The 14,215-nt window shown below is 39.9% G+C and overlaps 1 protein-coding gene across 1 annotated transcript; it reads right to left on the bottom strand.

The window, feature by feature from the left end:
- Positions 1 to 7,654: 7,654 nt before the first annotated feature.
- Positions 7,655 to 12,771, bottom strand: rgcc (regulator of cell cycle). The gene is made up of 5 exons (XM_066706628.1): positions 12,635 to 12,771; positions 12,114 to 12,290; positions 9,722 to 9,829; positions 9,210 to 9,272; positions 7,655 to 8,763 (listed from the first exon to the last, which is right to left on the bottom strand). The coding sequence occupies exons 1-5, from the start codon at positions 12,666 to 12,668 to the stop codon at positions 8,756 to 8,758; spliced, it is 390 nt and encodes a 129-aa protein (XP_066562725.1). The 5' UTR covers positions 12,669 to 12,771; the 3' UTR covers positions 7,655 to 8,755.
- Between the last annotated feature and the right edge of the window lie 1,444 nt (positions 12,772 to 14,215).

Genomic DNA, 14,215 nt, shown 5'->3' with positions numbered 1-14,215 from the left:
AAAGTTTCCAGTGAGGGTACATACTCCACAACAAATGTAACGGAAACTGGGAACTAGTTTGCAGATGCTAAATTAAGTTTATGTTTTGTTTCCGTTTATTCATGAAAAAAGGGACCCTTTTCTTGTAAAAAAAAAGTGATCAAATATTTCAATAGAATGAAAGTACCTTTGTCTGATTGTTTTACTTACATTTATGATAAATAGTGTTCATTGTTACTAAGCTTATGTTCTTATTGCCCTTCCATGTCACTACCATAACGTTTTAACATAGGTTATTTTAATTACTCTGGTCTAACAATACACTTTTTGAATATCTGCAAATATACCTCTTTCTAATAACACAGTGGGCTGCAAATACCAGAAATAGAGTTCCCTCCTGCTAATGTTGATCAGTTAAAGCGATGTAAATAACACGCGGATCCGAAGCACCTGTTGTTGTGAAGACCCACATATTCTCGATGATTACAGCTGTGAAGGCCCCTCTCTGCTGTGAGCCGAGTTTCCTGTGTGATCTCCTCATCCCCCCTTTGACAAAAGACAAACAAAACTTACAACATTGTGAATCCACAAAGGTAACCAAATTGTTGCAGCCAGATGTTGTTTTCTGTTATACTAAAGTACTTGGTCCTACATCAGATCTCACAGATGTGTTACCTTTTCTGTAATAAGAATTATAATAATCACTTTTCTTAATAATCTGGGTTTTCAGACCGACCTTTTAAGCACGCAGCATCCAGACCGTTTTGTTTTTCTGACACTGAGGCCTGTAGATTCAGACACTGCCAGTGAGCCCATAATGCCACATCATGGCATCAGATTGACCACATACCAAAACAAGATTATCTTAATCAACTCCAATAAGCCATGCTGATGTACTGTAAATCTCGCATAATCCACGGCGAGTGTTGACAGTATCGGGAAGAAGAGAGACCTGACAGGATCGTGTGCAAACCTGCCTGTCTTTATTACACTTCATGGCTGCTTTGCAATAATGACACAGTGCTGACAAAAGACTGTAACAGTGACTGGAGAACCATCAAAGCAAAACCCCTTCACTAGCACGGGGGCATTACTTCATTGTCTGACAGACTTTATACCAACTAGCGATGCGATAAACAATAATTTGGCCTCCCTTAAACATAGGTGTCTTTAAGCTCTGTGTTGTTAGCAATTAACCAAAGACTAAACGCGTAAGACTGAAAGATAGTATAGCATTATTACAAATCTATATCCTAAAAGCAAGGAAGAAAAGCACTGCTTAAGCAAACAGTGGAAACTATGATCTCAACTAACTATATACACATTACCATGGCAACCACAAGCAATGTCAAATAAGCGCACACTTTTCAAATAACGCTCAATGATCCTCCGTGAACAATGCAGACATAGAGGTTGCCCTTGTCATTGGAAATCACAGCTGATGTTGGGAACATGTCACTACCTGCTCTTCAGGGCAATATATACGGTACCATGCAGCATTCATCTGTGGCCTTTTCCGCCCCTTAGTCTCTATTATAAATGCATGGGAGGGATCCTTCCTGAAGCAAATCATATTCAGGATGTTTACTCAATGGTACATCAAACTTCTTGTCACCTGATGGCGACCCCAATGTAGTTCTGTTGTAGTGAAGACCTGGAGAGAAGACTCCCCTCTCGGTCTTCACAAAACAACCTTAAACACAGGAAATTACTGTGGGTCTTCATCAAATACTTTTTTATTATCATCAATAAGGTTACAAACTCTCGGAACAGCCGCAAACCTCTAATTTATACACATGAAACTGCTCTCCCGGCAATCAGACAAGCACGTTGGATGGTTGCCAGTGCCTGCGTGCCTTTCAGCGTTTCACATCTCTAGGATCGCTAAACAAGCAGGGGGGCATCTGTCATTCCTGTCTGTTCTCTATTTATCTTTAGACTTTTTTCCCCCCATTTCTCTCTCATAATGCTAACCTTGACATCTAGAAAGAATTGGACGCTTTTATCCTCAGTTGACAGAGTTGGCGCTGTTAATACAGTTCAATAAGGGGCTCACCACACCGTCACAAGATGTGACCTGCTCTCTTTCTTGTGTTCATGACTTATGTGGAGTAACACTTTGATGTGGAAAGATCTGACTATGTCTAACTTCACTGACATACATTTAGACCCATTATCTCTTTATTTAACAGTCAATATTGAATTAGAAAGACTTACCAGTACTTTTTGTGAGAGGTTTTATTGTACACTTTTTGTAAAACATCTTGCAGCAGTTTTCTAATGGATGTTGATGTCAGGAATTTTTGCATAACTATGTCTAAGATTTTTTTTTAATGCTGGGTTTTATTTGGCTTAACTACATTATCTTTTCATAGGCTTAACTTTAAATGTATTTCTTCCAGAATATCGGGGGTAAACTGCTCTGGACTGATGCTTTCAGAATGATATCTGATACTTCTCGGATGTAATGTTCATGGGTCTCAAAAATTTGCCACAGGAAAATATTTGTGCAATGACTTCTGTGTTGTGTGATGCCATCTTAGAAACGCCATGGGATTTTATGTAACCTAGAATTATGGCCACAATGAAGTTTCTGAACTTACAGAAGTTTTGGATTTAGGTCTAAGTTTGCCAAGAAAGGCAATACTACAACTTAGTTATTTTTCATCCAGAAAAACCATTACTCGTTTAAATCCTTTTAAAGCTCTGGGGATTCGCACTCCACTGAGTCTCAGTTTAAAAGAAATTAGCCATAGAAATGGAAGAAATGTTTCTACTGTTTGTGTCTACCTAAAGTATTCAATTTTACTGTTTTAATTTTCCAGTTTTATTACCTTGTGACAGTTTAATGTAGATTTACTATATCAATAGAAGGCTGCCTGGTAACAGAAAAAGTTGATGTGTGGAATAAAAGTGGAATGTAGTGAAAGAGAAAATGTCTGAGGGATGTGTAAGCACATGTTGTGAAAATCACACTTGTGTCTCCCCTTTCCACTGTTTGATCTTATAATTGTGATTTTATTGATTTATTATTTTGTGGTTAATTCTGTGGTAAACTTCCTCAAAAACAAAGCAACTAAAGTGTTGTGTGAGTGGAGACCCAGTCATTGGAAAATATGACACATGAACGGACACGACTTCAGAATGAGTCTGTCCCACGGCTTCTTCAGCCTCTCAAGATACCCCTTGTTTTTCACAGTTGCATTTTTCATGTGTCTTCACATCCACATCTGAATGGCCGGGGATATCCAATCCAGATCTGATTCTAACTTGCAATGTTCAGTGGTTCCTTTTTCAGTCACCCCATCTCTCTCTTCTCCCACTTTCCCACACTTCCAGACCAGTGCTCTTCAACTCAGCCTTGTAAGCTCGTTTGGATTGTGAGCCAGGCCATTCTAGGCAATACTGCCAAAAAGGTGATCGTTGGTGCCAACTATCATGGTTGTTTTAAAATGAAGACCTATGGACCACAGCCACAAGGAATTAAACTTATATCAACATGTCTCACAGCACCAGGGATTCTGTGGGATGGAAAATAATGGATCAATGACCTGGGCAAAATAATAATGAACCATGGACCAAGAAGGACAGACTGTCTAGTCTTATTTCACCTTGTGAGGGAAGTGGAATCCATGACAAATCAAGTTTTCTATATTTGTGTTTGAACTACTTAAAAAATAAGCAACCATTTTCCCATGTCTTAAATAATCCCATTACAAATTGTCACATTACAGTATTACAGACTTTTATCCTACTGTTTAGTAATAATGACTATTCAAACTCTTGGAAAGCAATATGCAATCGTTTTCCTCAGAAGAATGACACATTTTTCGTGTCAATGAAAGGTGCATATTGACATGCTTAAAGTTTATAACAAGCAGGTCCTTTCTAAGAAAAAAAAATACTGGGAGACAAGTTACTTGATTCTTTTGTTACTTGCACTTGATTGGATTGTTAAACAAGCAAGCAAACCGAAACAACAGTAACAAAATTAAAAAAAAAAAAAAAGATCTTTTATTCAAAAGTTTAACAAACAAAGATTCTGTTTCATTACTAGGATCTAATTTGGGTTCTACTGCCTCAATGTCATTTCTGACATATAATGCTACCCCACCACCTCTTCGATTTTCTCTCCTAAACTGTGTGTATCTTTTCAACTTGTATTCATCCCCATCATTTTCTGTAAGCCATGTTTCTGTCACTCCTACAATATCATAGTCACACGCCAGCACTGTGGCTTCCAGGTCTAACATCTTGTTCCTTATACTCCTGGCATTGAGGTACAAAATTTCAGGACTTTCCTACTAGCAGTTTCCCTTGGTTTTCTTTCCTTAGTGGAACATCTCCCATTGTCAGAGCTCCCTGCCCCCCTGGTCCCTAGTTTAAAAGATCCTCAATTACTCTGCATATACGCTCTCCCAATGCATTAGCCCCCTTCTGTTTAGATGTAGACCGTCCGGTTTGTACAGGTCCCATCTATCCCAAAAGAAAGATGAATGCTCCATAAATCTAAAACCCTCTTCCCTACACCAAGATTTCAAACACTTTCTAATCTCTGCCTGTCTCCCTGGCCTGGCACGTGGTACTGGAAGTATTTAGGAGAAAACTACCATGGAGGTTCTGCTCTTTAGTTTCTTTCCTAACTCTTTAAATTTGTCTTGCAGAACCTCTGCCCTACCTTTTCCTATGTCATTGGTTCCAATGTGGACCATGACCAGTGGATTCCCCCCAGCTTTGGCCAGTAGCCCGTCTACTAGTTCAGGGAGATCTGCAACCTGAGCACCAGGCAGGCAAGATACCATGTGGGTCTCCTTATCACTAGAACACACTGTGTGACCTACGCCTCTAAGAATTGAGTTCCCTACTATAACTACCTCCCTGTTCTTGGGGTGAGTGGGCACCAGGGCCGGCCCATGGCATAGGACAGAATAGGCAAATGCTAGGGGCACCGAAATGAGTGAAGTTTTTTTTTTTTGTACGAACGCCGTCAGCCCCCGACCCCCCCAGCGTAAAAGAACAACCGTCAGCACCCCAAAACCAATCGCACCCCCCCCGATAGCACCGCGGACAAAACACTGTAATCACCCATTCCATGGGGGGTGTTAGGGAAGCAATTTTTGTTTTGCCTAGGGCGGCAGAACGTCCACAGCCGGCCCTGGTGGACACCATGGTGCTCTGGTGCTCAACTGCCCTCCCATCACCCTCTGAGCTGTCACTGTCCAACTCGGTGTCCAGCAGTTTGAACCTGTTGGGCATTTCTAGTTCATGGGATGTCTCTAACGGATGTTTGCGCTCTTTTCCTGCAGTTAAGACCTACTGTAACCCAGTAGTTCTTTACACTATCCTGCTCTAAGGTCCCAACTCTCCTAGGTTTTGGCGTGCACACCATCTCTCATGGGTTGATTGACCAATTCTTCTATATCCCTAATACAGCACAGATCAGCAAGCTGGGCCTCAAGATCACGGACCTTGATCTCTAGGATTTCAACATGCCGACAACGTTCACAAATGAAGCCTTCTTGGCTGAGTTCATTCAGGAAGGCAATCATTCTGCAAACCTGACACTGTAGTGGCCACATGCTTCTAAATGTTATGGTTTTTTCAGTCTCTTGGTTCCTGTTCCCTAGTCAACTGCTTAACTTCTTGTCACCGAGAAACAGCGCAGCTCTTTCTCAACAGCTGCTTTAAGTAGCTTTTGTCTACCTGCCAGCAATTCCCACTGAACTGGCTCCACCTGGAACAGAATTCTTGCTAGTCCTTGACTAAATCACCTTTCTACAACCTATTTACTTTCACTGAATTGACTAACTACAGACAATGCTAACTTCAATTAAGGTAAAGTAAGAACAAAATGAGGAATGCTAAAACTGGTCTGAAACTAGGAAAACAACAAGATGACTGCCTCTCACCTGTACTCTCCTGTGTCTGTCTGTGGCAACACAGGAGCCCATCTACAATTAAAGGCTCACATGCATATATAGACAATATTTTTAAAAGATAACATCTTTCCAAAGCATAATGCATTTCAGATAGATATCCATTCATTTCTCCCTGCAGTGCAATTCAGTAAAGACATAGGAACACGTGTCTGGATGCAATCTTATACCACTGCCTTCCTTGGGATCCCATTGCAAACAAAGGATATTCATTTTATAATGTATATTTCCAACGGTGTCAATTATAATTAGTTTAATGGAGTATTTCAAAAGATACAGGAGTAGTCATGGGAAAAACAACCATATACAATCATGCAGTCATGGAAAAATCATGAAAGTTCATTGGCCACAGCGTCTACACAGGGTGTGCAGGCTGGTGCCCAATTTGGATCAGTAGTCTACTTTCCCATTGAGGATTTTGTTCACTGCTGCCTTACGTAATGGCTGCTATTCTGACATGTCGCTCGGAATGTACTGTGACGTCCACAGTATGTGCCAGGACATTCCTCTTGACATTACTAAGTCAGCTGACAAGTAACTCCATCCCACCCAGGCGTCTGTGTGTCCTTAGTACAAATCGTGCTCAGGTCCACCTGTTTTCCTAGGCTTCAGTCCACCTTTTACCTTCCTTCCCACTTTTTCATATTCTGGAGTCAAATTTTTAATCATTTTGAAATCACTACCTCTTGTGGTGACATTATCCACTCAAAGTACATCATTTCAATGACAGGAATATATATATTAAAATAAAAAATGCTGGAAGGTATCATAAAATGGTGCCCTATATTTGTTGTTGTTGCTCGACTGAATTGGAATATTAATTTGTGTTTCTCTCTCTAGCTGAGTATTTGTGGTTACTTATTTACACGCTATACCACCTTTGTCTTCATTGTGCAGGCCAAATGTCTAACAAAGAGTTGCATTTAGAGGAGTCAGACATCTGATTTGTGGATGAATCCCTCAACAGGTCAAACTCTTGACCACACAAACCCGAGTCTGACAGTTTAATATTTGCATTGTATAAACAGCTGACTAATGTTTTACCCAAATTGCTCTTCCTTATTCATTCTGTGCTGTCCAGGAGTCAAATGTCTGAAGTGGGTATCTAATGCTTTGGTTAAACATCTATCTGTGCTTTTAATATGATAGCAATCCTGTTCAAGGTGAGAGCAGAAAGGCACATTCTAACAACGTGGTCCCTGCGTGGGACTGGAGACTGCGTTGTGTATGATGAGAGTGCAAGTGGTTTTCACAGAATGTGTACTTGTTCATAAGATTAAAATAATAATAATAATAATAATAATAATAATAATAATAATAATAATATTCTTTATTTGTAGTGATCTATACATACTAGATCCCAGCTTACATTTCAATGAATTTGACTTTATGAACAAAACATTCTGTCTTGCTGTAGTAAAGCCGATTTTGAAACAAGAGGCAGTTTGTGCTTATTCCAAGTTTGTGTGACGTTTTAGTTTCTAAAACTATATCCAATGCCTTTATATTTCCTACTGCCACTTTTGCCCACATCTATTTTAACTGTGAGGGACAAGGTTCTGCTGACTTGCAGCTCCCATCTGGGACTGACAGTTGGGGACTGAGAGAAGAGTACAGCTGCCCCAATACAGCCACACCCAGCAGGTGCTCTTTATGGGGGTCTATTAGGGTGGCTGGGGACTCTATCTGTCTCTCTCTATATATATTTATATACACATACAAGTATATACGCATGTCAATTAAACTTTCATAAACCTTTTATTGGTCATTTCACATTTAACATTCATTTATATCAGATACTTACTGTTGAGATATCACAAGCTTACAAAAAGTCTGATCACTGTAGGTTTCATTATTGTTTTTCTTTAACATAATGGAACCCATCTGAGTGACCGAATGTCCAACTTAATTTTTTTGGAGATGCACCATTTGAACTTGGTTTGTATTTGTAATTATCCTTTATTCTCCCAGATTATAATGTTTAAAATAAAGAAATAAAGGTGCGCAACCTTTATTCTGTATTATTTATTTTCTGTCACAAATATGGTAAAAGACATTATATATATATATATATATATAAATAACGCTTGGTATACTTCAATATGCACAGCCCCATAAAGGTTAAGCATTTTCTGATTTACAGCTGTAGCACAATAAATTGAAGACATTAAGATCTAAGCAGTAAAACACAATTAAAGGAGCAAGCTTTTAATTCAATATCTGCATCATCAAGACATTTTCACGTTTCAAAGCTTAATATTGATAACTTTACAGCTATACGTGATTTAAATTGAACAACACAAAGTATTGCATTCCATTGCAATTGTATTGTACTTGTGAATTAAGATCCTATTTTCACAGTCAGTAAAAGCAAGTTTGGCAAACAAAACACACAAAAGTTAAATTAAAATACAAAATAAAGCTTCGTATACCAAATCCATAGAATCTGAACCAACATTTATTCGGGATACAAAAATATATTTCACAAAAAAGTATTAATAAATGTACAATAACCAGCTCTATACAATTACATATATATTTCTCTTAAAAAAAAAAAAAGCTATTTAAATTATATTCCAGCTCATGTTTTGAATGGAAACAGCACAGGAGCATAACACGTTGCTAACAGAGTTGCCTGTAGGATGCATATTATGCCGTCTTTTAACGGTACACAAAGGAACACTAATCAATGCTATAATCATTGAACAACAGAGGATCAACACATGGAGTAAGATCTCTTCTTCTGAACCCACGGTGTCCGGCTCCGGCGGTGAATTCTGGTGGATGTCAGTGTTCCCGTATTCGCTTTAATGACCTGTGCCAGCACTCCTCTCCACCGGTCACATATCTGCGAACAAACATGAGAAGCGCAACATGATCACTATGCAGTCGGACCCTTGAGATATACTTAGTTGTGTATTACATTTTACTGACATCTCACTGACAGTGCTCGTAAACAGCAGGGTGTGATCAACGAGACAGGCATTTAGTGAACTGCTGTGGGTGGCAGGGAGATTTGGTCACAAGGGTTGAAGAGGCCAAATCTGGTCGAGGAGTCACAGTGTCTTCTGGTCATTATTCATACTGAACTCTGAAGGGCTTAATTAAGTCAGTTATTAGCTTACCTAGTACACATTTTTTTTTATTTTCCAGGATTCATTGACTCATTGAAACAACACACAGTGCTCTGGGCCTCCCAAGACTAGGGCCACAGACCCCTGGCATGCAAGTATGAATGTATTGACAACTTGATATTAGCAAGTCTTAGAGGGAAAGGAGAACAGCAGCACTTACTTGCTAATGTCCTGTCAAGATCAGCAATAAAATCTTCTAGTTCTTTTGTGTCTCCAAGTTTTGCTGAAAACACATCAGAAAGAAAACGTTACATCACCAACCAAGCTTTGCTCTTCTACAACCTGTATACAAAAAATCTAAATATATAATAAAATGTACTGCCTTTGTACATTGACTTTAAAACCCAATTAAGACAAGTAGTGTCAATACTGTCCGTAGATTCTGCTTAATGTTCGTGGAAAATGGATGACATAAATATAACTGAGGGGTATTTTATTCCCTTATTATCTGATTGTAAGTATTATATTTGTATCTACAGGACACAAAAGAGCAATGAAGTTACCCCTCACTACTGTTTAAAGTGTGCCACATAGCTATTATACTTTTAATGACATTTATTCTCCTAAAACAAAAGCAGTTTTCCTGTTGCAGTTGAAAATAGACGTAAATGTGATCTTTTTTTTATCTGTACATATGGAATAGCCTTGTGTAGCAAAAGTGTAGGTCTTTACCTCTGGTTGATATCACTGCTGGGGAGGTCAGGGTGGGGGAGAACACGGTTGGCGAATTGAGTTTTTCATCACTGAAGCTGAAACTGTTTCTGTGAAGGGAATCTGCACCTATTGAAAAACACACAATGATAATTTAAAGTTTTTTTTTTTTCCCCAACAGGCAGACTGTGTCATTTGTAGAAGGTGACTAGAAAGTACTGGAAGCTTTGTGCCTTAAACTGTGATTCTCGTGGATAAAGCTAACCTTGCACACATGCAGAGGACACCACAAAGATACACTGCATTCCTAAACACCCTCACACGGGGCGAAAATCCCTGTAAACATGTTTGGGATTCACATTCTGTGCTTATCCAGCCCGTTTTTAATCTGTGTCAATAGTGCGGGTATGTAATCAATGTATACTCTAATAATGATACGTTCCGTTTTCTCTTTTGCCTTTTATGTTGGAGGCACCCACGTCAACTGCACATTTCCCAATGTTCATTTAAAGCTGCAGTCAGACAAGTGTGCCCATTTTGACACCGAACTATGTTTCCATAGTGTCTGTTCATGTGTTCTTCTCTCGTCTGGGCTCTCCAGTTTGTTCGAGAAATAGACAGGCTCTTGCCCGAGGTGTGGATTTGTTTTTTCTGCACAATGAAAGGTGAAGAATGCATGACATCATCTATCTCGCTCTTTTGCCTGTTTCCCCGTTACTGATAATCTTTTTTTTTACTTCTTTAGCACAAACAAGGGTCTCTTACAGAGCCTTATCGAAAAGTTTGCAGAGATTCAGTCACTTCAGGCAAAGTAGATCAGTAAAAATCCTGTGAGGCTTCATCTTCGATCCCCCTCACATCCCCCGACTGATCACTGGCACACAGAGGTGATACAATCCCAAGCACTGACGATGTTCATCCTGCAGCTGTGCTCTGTCACTTTTTGGCCCTTTAAACAAGACTGTCTTCCTCTCACGTTGTTTGTGCATCTGCCAACAGTCCGACATGTGCAATAGGTCCCCTCTGTTCGGTCACCTGAGGGGACTGTTTGGTGCAGTCCATACTGTCCTGTAACTATGCCACTTCTCTCTTAACAGCGGCCAGGGGGAATTTGTGTTTACCGGGGTATCTGAAGTCATACTCGGCTAGCGTCCCAGCTTCAATAAATGCTCTGTCATGTGAACTCACTCAGTCAAATCGCAACGGTTTTTCTTGGCAAGACAGCACGTATACAGTAGTGATCATGAGACCAACTCTCCCTGCATATCAGACACACAGAGCATCATCTAAAGCACACACTCCCAAGCCTATTCCTACTTACTTTGCTTTCTGCAGACACATATCTGATCTCCCTTATGATTACATATGTATCTCCCATAGGGGGGGCTCTTACACAAGATGATGCCCTTTCTGAAGTAATGTATCAAATGTGCCACTGTGCAAACCAAGCTCCTGCCCAAGATCACACAGCATTTACTCATCTTTTCTACAGATAAAAAACATCATAAACTGCAATAATCAGGAATGCAGTTCACATGCGTGTGCATTCATACATATCTGTTAACACATGTTACACATGGCACTTACTCTTTATAGGTTAGCAGCACACATTTTGTATTTTAAGTATATAAAATGTGTTCTTCTGGGTGGCAACATGGTTAGAAAATGTATTATTTGAAACTTGAACTATGTGTGTGTGTCAGCATATGATATGTGTTGTTTTAAACATTATTGTTATTGATTTCAGCTTACATACATATATTTAATATGATAAGTAAAATGAAAATGATGTCCACGCATCTGCAGTTTAGCAAATCTGTGATATAGAAGTAACACTTTACATGCCTCATGCCCTTCCACAGAGTAACTAACCCCAGACCTAGTCTCTAAGCCCAACCCTAACCCTGACTCAGTCCTTGTTATACATACGACCAACAGCAGAACTCAGACATAGTGCATAAAGTGAATGCGTAAGTGGTGCCCTTTATCATAAAATGACCCATATATTGAACACAGATCATTATCTACTCTAAATACAAAGCTTTTACAGATAAGTCAGAATTGTATTTCTTAAATTACATGAAAGTAACAACATATGATGCATCTGCAGATGAATGGTTATGTTTTACATCTCCATGCACCTGTTCTGCTCCTAACAGCACATTTCTGTCCAGCTGCAGGGTATGATTGCAGCTGTAGGTGCAAGGAGACGTCACCGGGTCCTGATCAAGTCAATCCCATGACATGATATGCACTTTGTCATTTGTGTTGCACTGTGTTAAGCTTTTAAACATGAACACCCCCCTAACCAGCTGATTGCAGACGCAGACAGGTGGCCTGTAGGACCCATAGGCACTTCACGGCCATGTGCGCTAGCTAACACAGCCGCAGCATCTCACTCGGCCGTCCTTACTCTCCGAGTCGCTGATGCCGCTGTCGCTGACGCTGGCGCTGCTCCTCCTCTTCATGGTCTTCAGGTGCTCATCGTATCTGAAATGCCTTTTTTCCACAGGAGAGGAGAAGTCTTCAATAACCGCGTCAAACTCGCACAAAACTGCGCTCAGGTCCTCATCTCCGTCCAGAAAGAGACCTGGGGGAGCACAACGAGTCATAACGTGGATCGCAGGTGTTGCTTCAATTGCAATGTATTTAGCCTACATACATGCAAAGCACATTTTTGAAACATCTATGCAATAGGAAATGCTGCTGGATATGTACCACTTCAGCCCCAAGTATTTCAGCAGAACTCATACATCATCATTTTCAGTAGCCCGTGAAAAAGTCACTTTAGTAATGTAACCAGGGGGATGTTCAGCATCTTTAGCAAACTATAATCATGCTTGTATTTTGGGTCTGCATCACAAAAGCTGTCTATTGCGCACATCACAGTGCCTTAACAAATGCAACACATCAGGGTTCATTCATAGTACTTACATTTACTTTGCGGTTTCATCTTAGGAGACTTCATGTGATCTGTTTGTTGACGGTTGGATATATCCAATACAGAAAGACGAGATCAAGACACTCCGCGGACAGACTGTGCAGTTTCACTGTGTGCTGCGGCTGAGCGCCCCGCGTCTTTAAATGCGTCCAGCCCGGGCAGGGCGGTGACGTGGGAGTGGGCGGGGCTTTGGGCAGCTGCAGCACCTTGTGTTCTGAGCTGCACAATCCCAGCGATCCCATTGGTGGAGCAGTGCAGATCTGCGCAGAACTGCGGAAACCTGCGCTACATGTACGCGACCAATATACTTTTAAGCTTTTGGGAGTTACCAGCTTGTTATAATTGCCTATCAAGTACAGATATACTTTACTGTCAAATTTGGTATGCATATTATCTTTATTAATCTTGTTTCACAGTTGCTTTACATATGCATCTATATACTATCTACTAAATAATTTCACCCATACAGCAGAAATGCATATAATGAATGAAGTATTTGCGCAGGACAATTTTCTCAGTAGTCACAAGTTAAGACCACAGCTGGATACACACATGTATACTGTCACATAGGTAGGGTTAGGTTTTGTTATCATTAACATTAATATTTGTTGTGCGTCCAGTTGCACATCTTATAGAAAGGTTATTTTGAGAGCTTTATATTTTGTAAGTCGCCCTGGACAAGGCCGTCTGCCAAGAAATAAATACTAATACTAATAAAATAACGATATATTTCCATGTATTGCATTGTTCCCTCCATGCTGCACAGAATACAGAACTCACCACAAATGTTGGGCAACGAGGTGTGTAATGATAATGTAAGTCAACAACAGTAACAACTATAATAATATTATTATTATTATTATTATTATTATTATTATTATTATTATTATAAAGTTGACACCAATACTTTCCAGTTCTATCCGTTTTTGGCAGGTTTGCTGTCCCTATACTCAGAAGAGCTGGACTTGGCTGTTATATTGATACTCCATCATATCCCACACCAATACTCACACATATCCACTTGCAGCACAAACACATATGATGCATATCCTCAAAAGTGTATCTGAACGTTTTGTTAAATATTTTATTACATTGCATTCAAAATAACGGAAAGCAATAAGCGCTAAAAATGCAGTGTGAGGAACCACCTAGTGGATGGTTAACAAATTGCAGTCTCAGAACCAACAGGGCTCCACAATTCTCACATACATCTTATACTTCAAATACATGACATGGAATAAATGCAGATATTCAGATATTCGTATTCAGAGCTTTAAATATGTATATATGTTTTCTGGTATGAGATACCAACTTAGTTGCATCTAGTCACTGATCCGTGATCACACCCATGATTCCAAAGGTGGAGAATCTAACACCTTGGGTAACATTTACACCTTCACTGTTTTGTTTTAGCAGCCCAGCAGATGTCGAGAAGCAGAAATGTGTTTACAGCTGCACGTCCTTGTTGACTTTTTTAATTAGCCCATTATATTCTAACACACAGGGCTTGCAAAGTGCTAAAAGTAACACTTTTCGTGGAGGGAGTGCACTAAGTCTAAGTTCTCATGCCTCTC

This window comes from Amia ocellicauda, chromosome 6, assembly GCF_036373705.1.
Source record: "Amia ocellicauda isolate fAmiCal2 chromosome 6, fAmiCal2.hap1, whole genome shotgun sequence".
NCBI classification, from domain to species: Eukaryota; Metazoa; Chordata; class Actinopteri; order Amiiformes; family Amiidae; genus Amia; species Amia ocellicauda.
The sequence above is the reverse complement of the archived record's forward strand: the minus strand, read 5'-3'. Positions and strand labels throughout refer to the sequence as shown.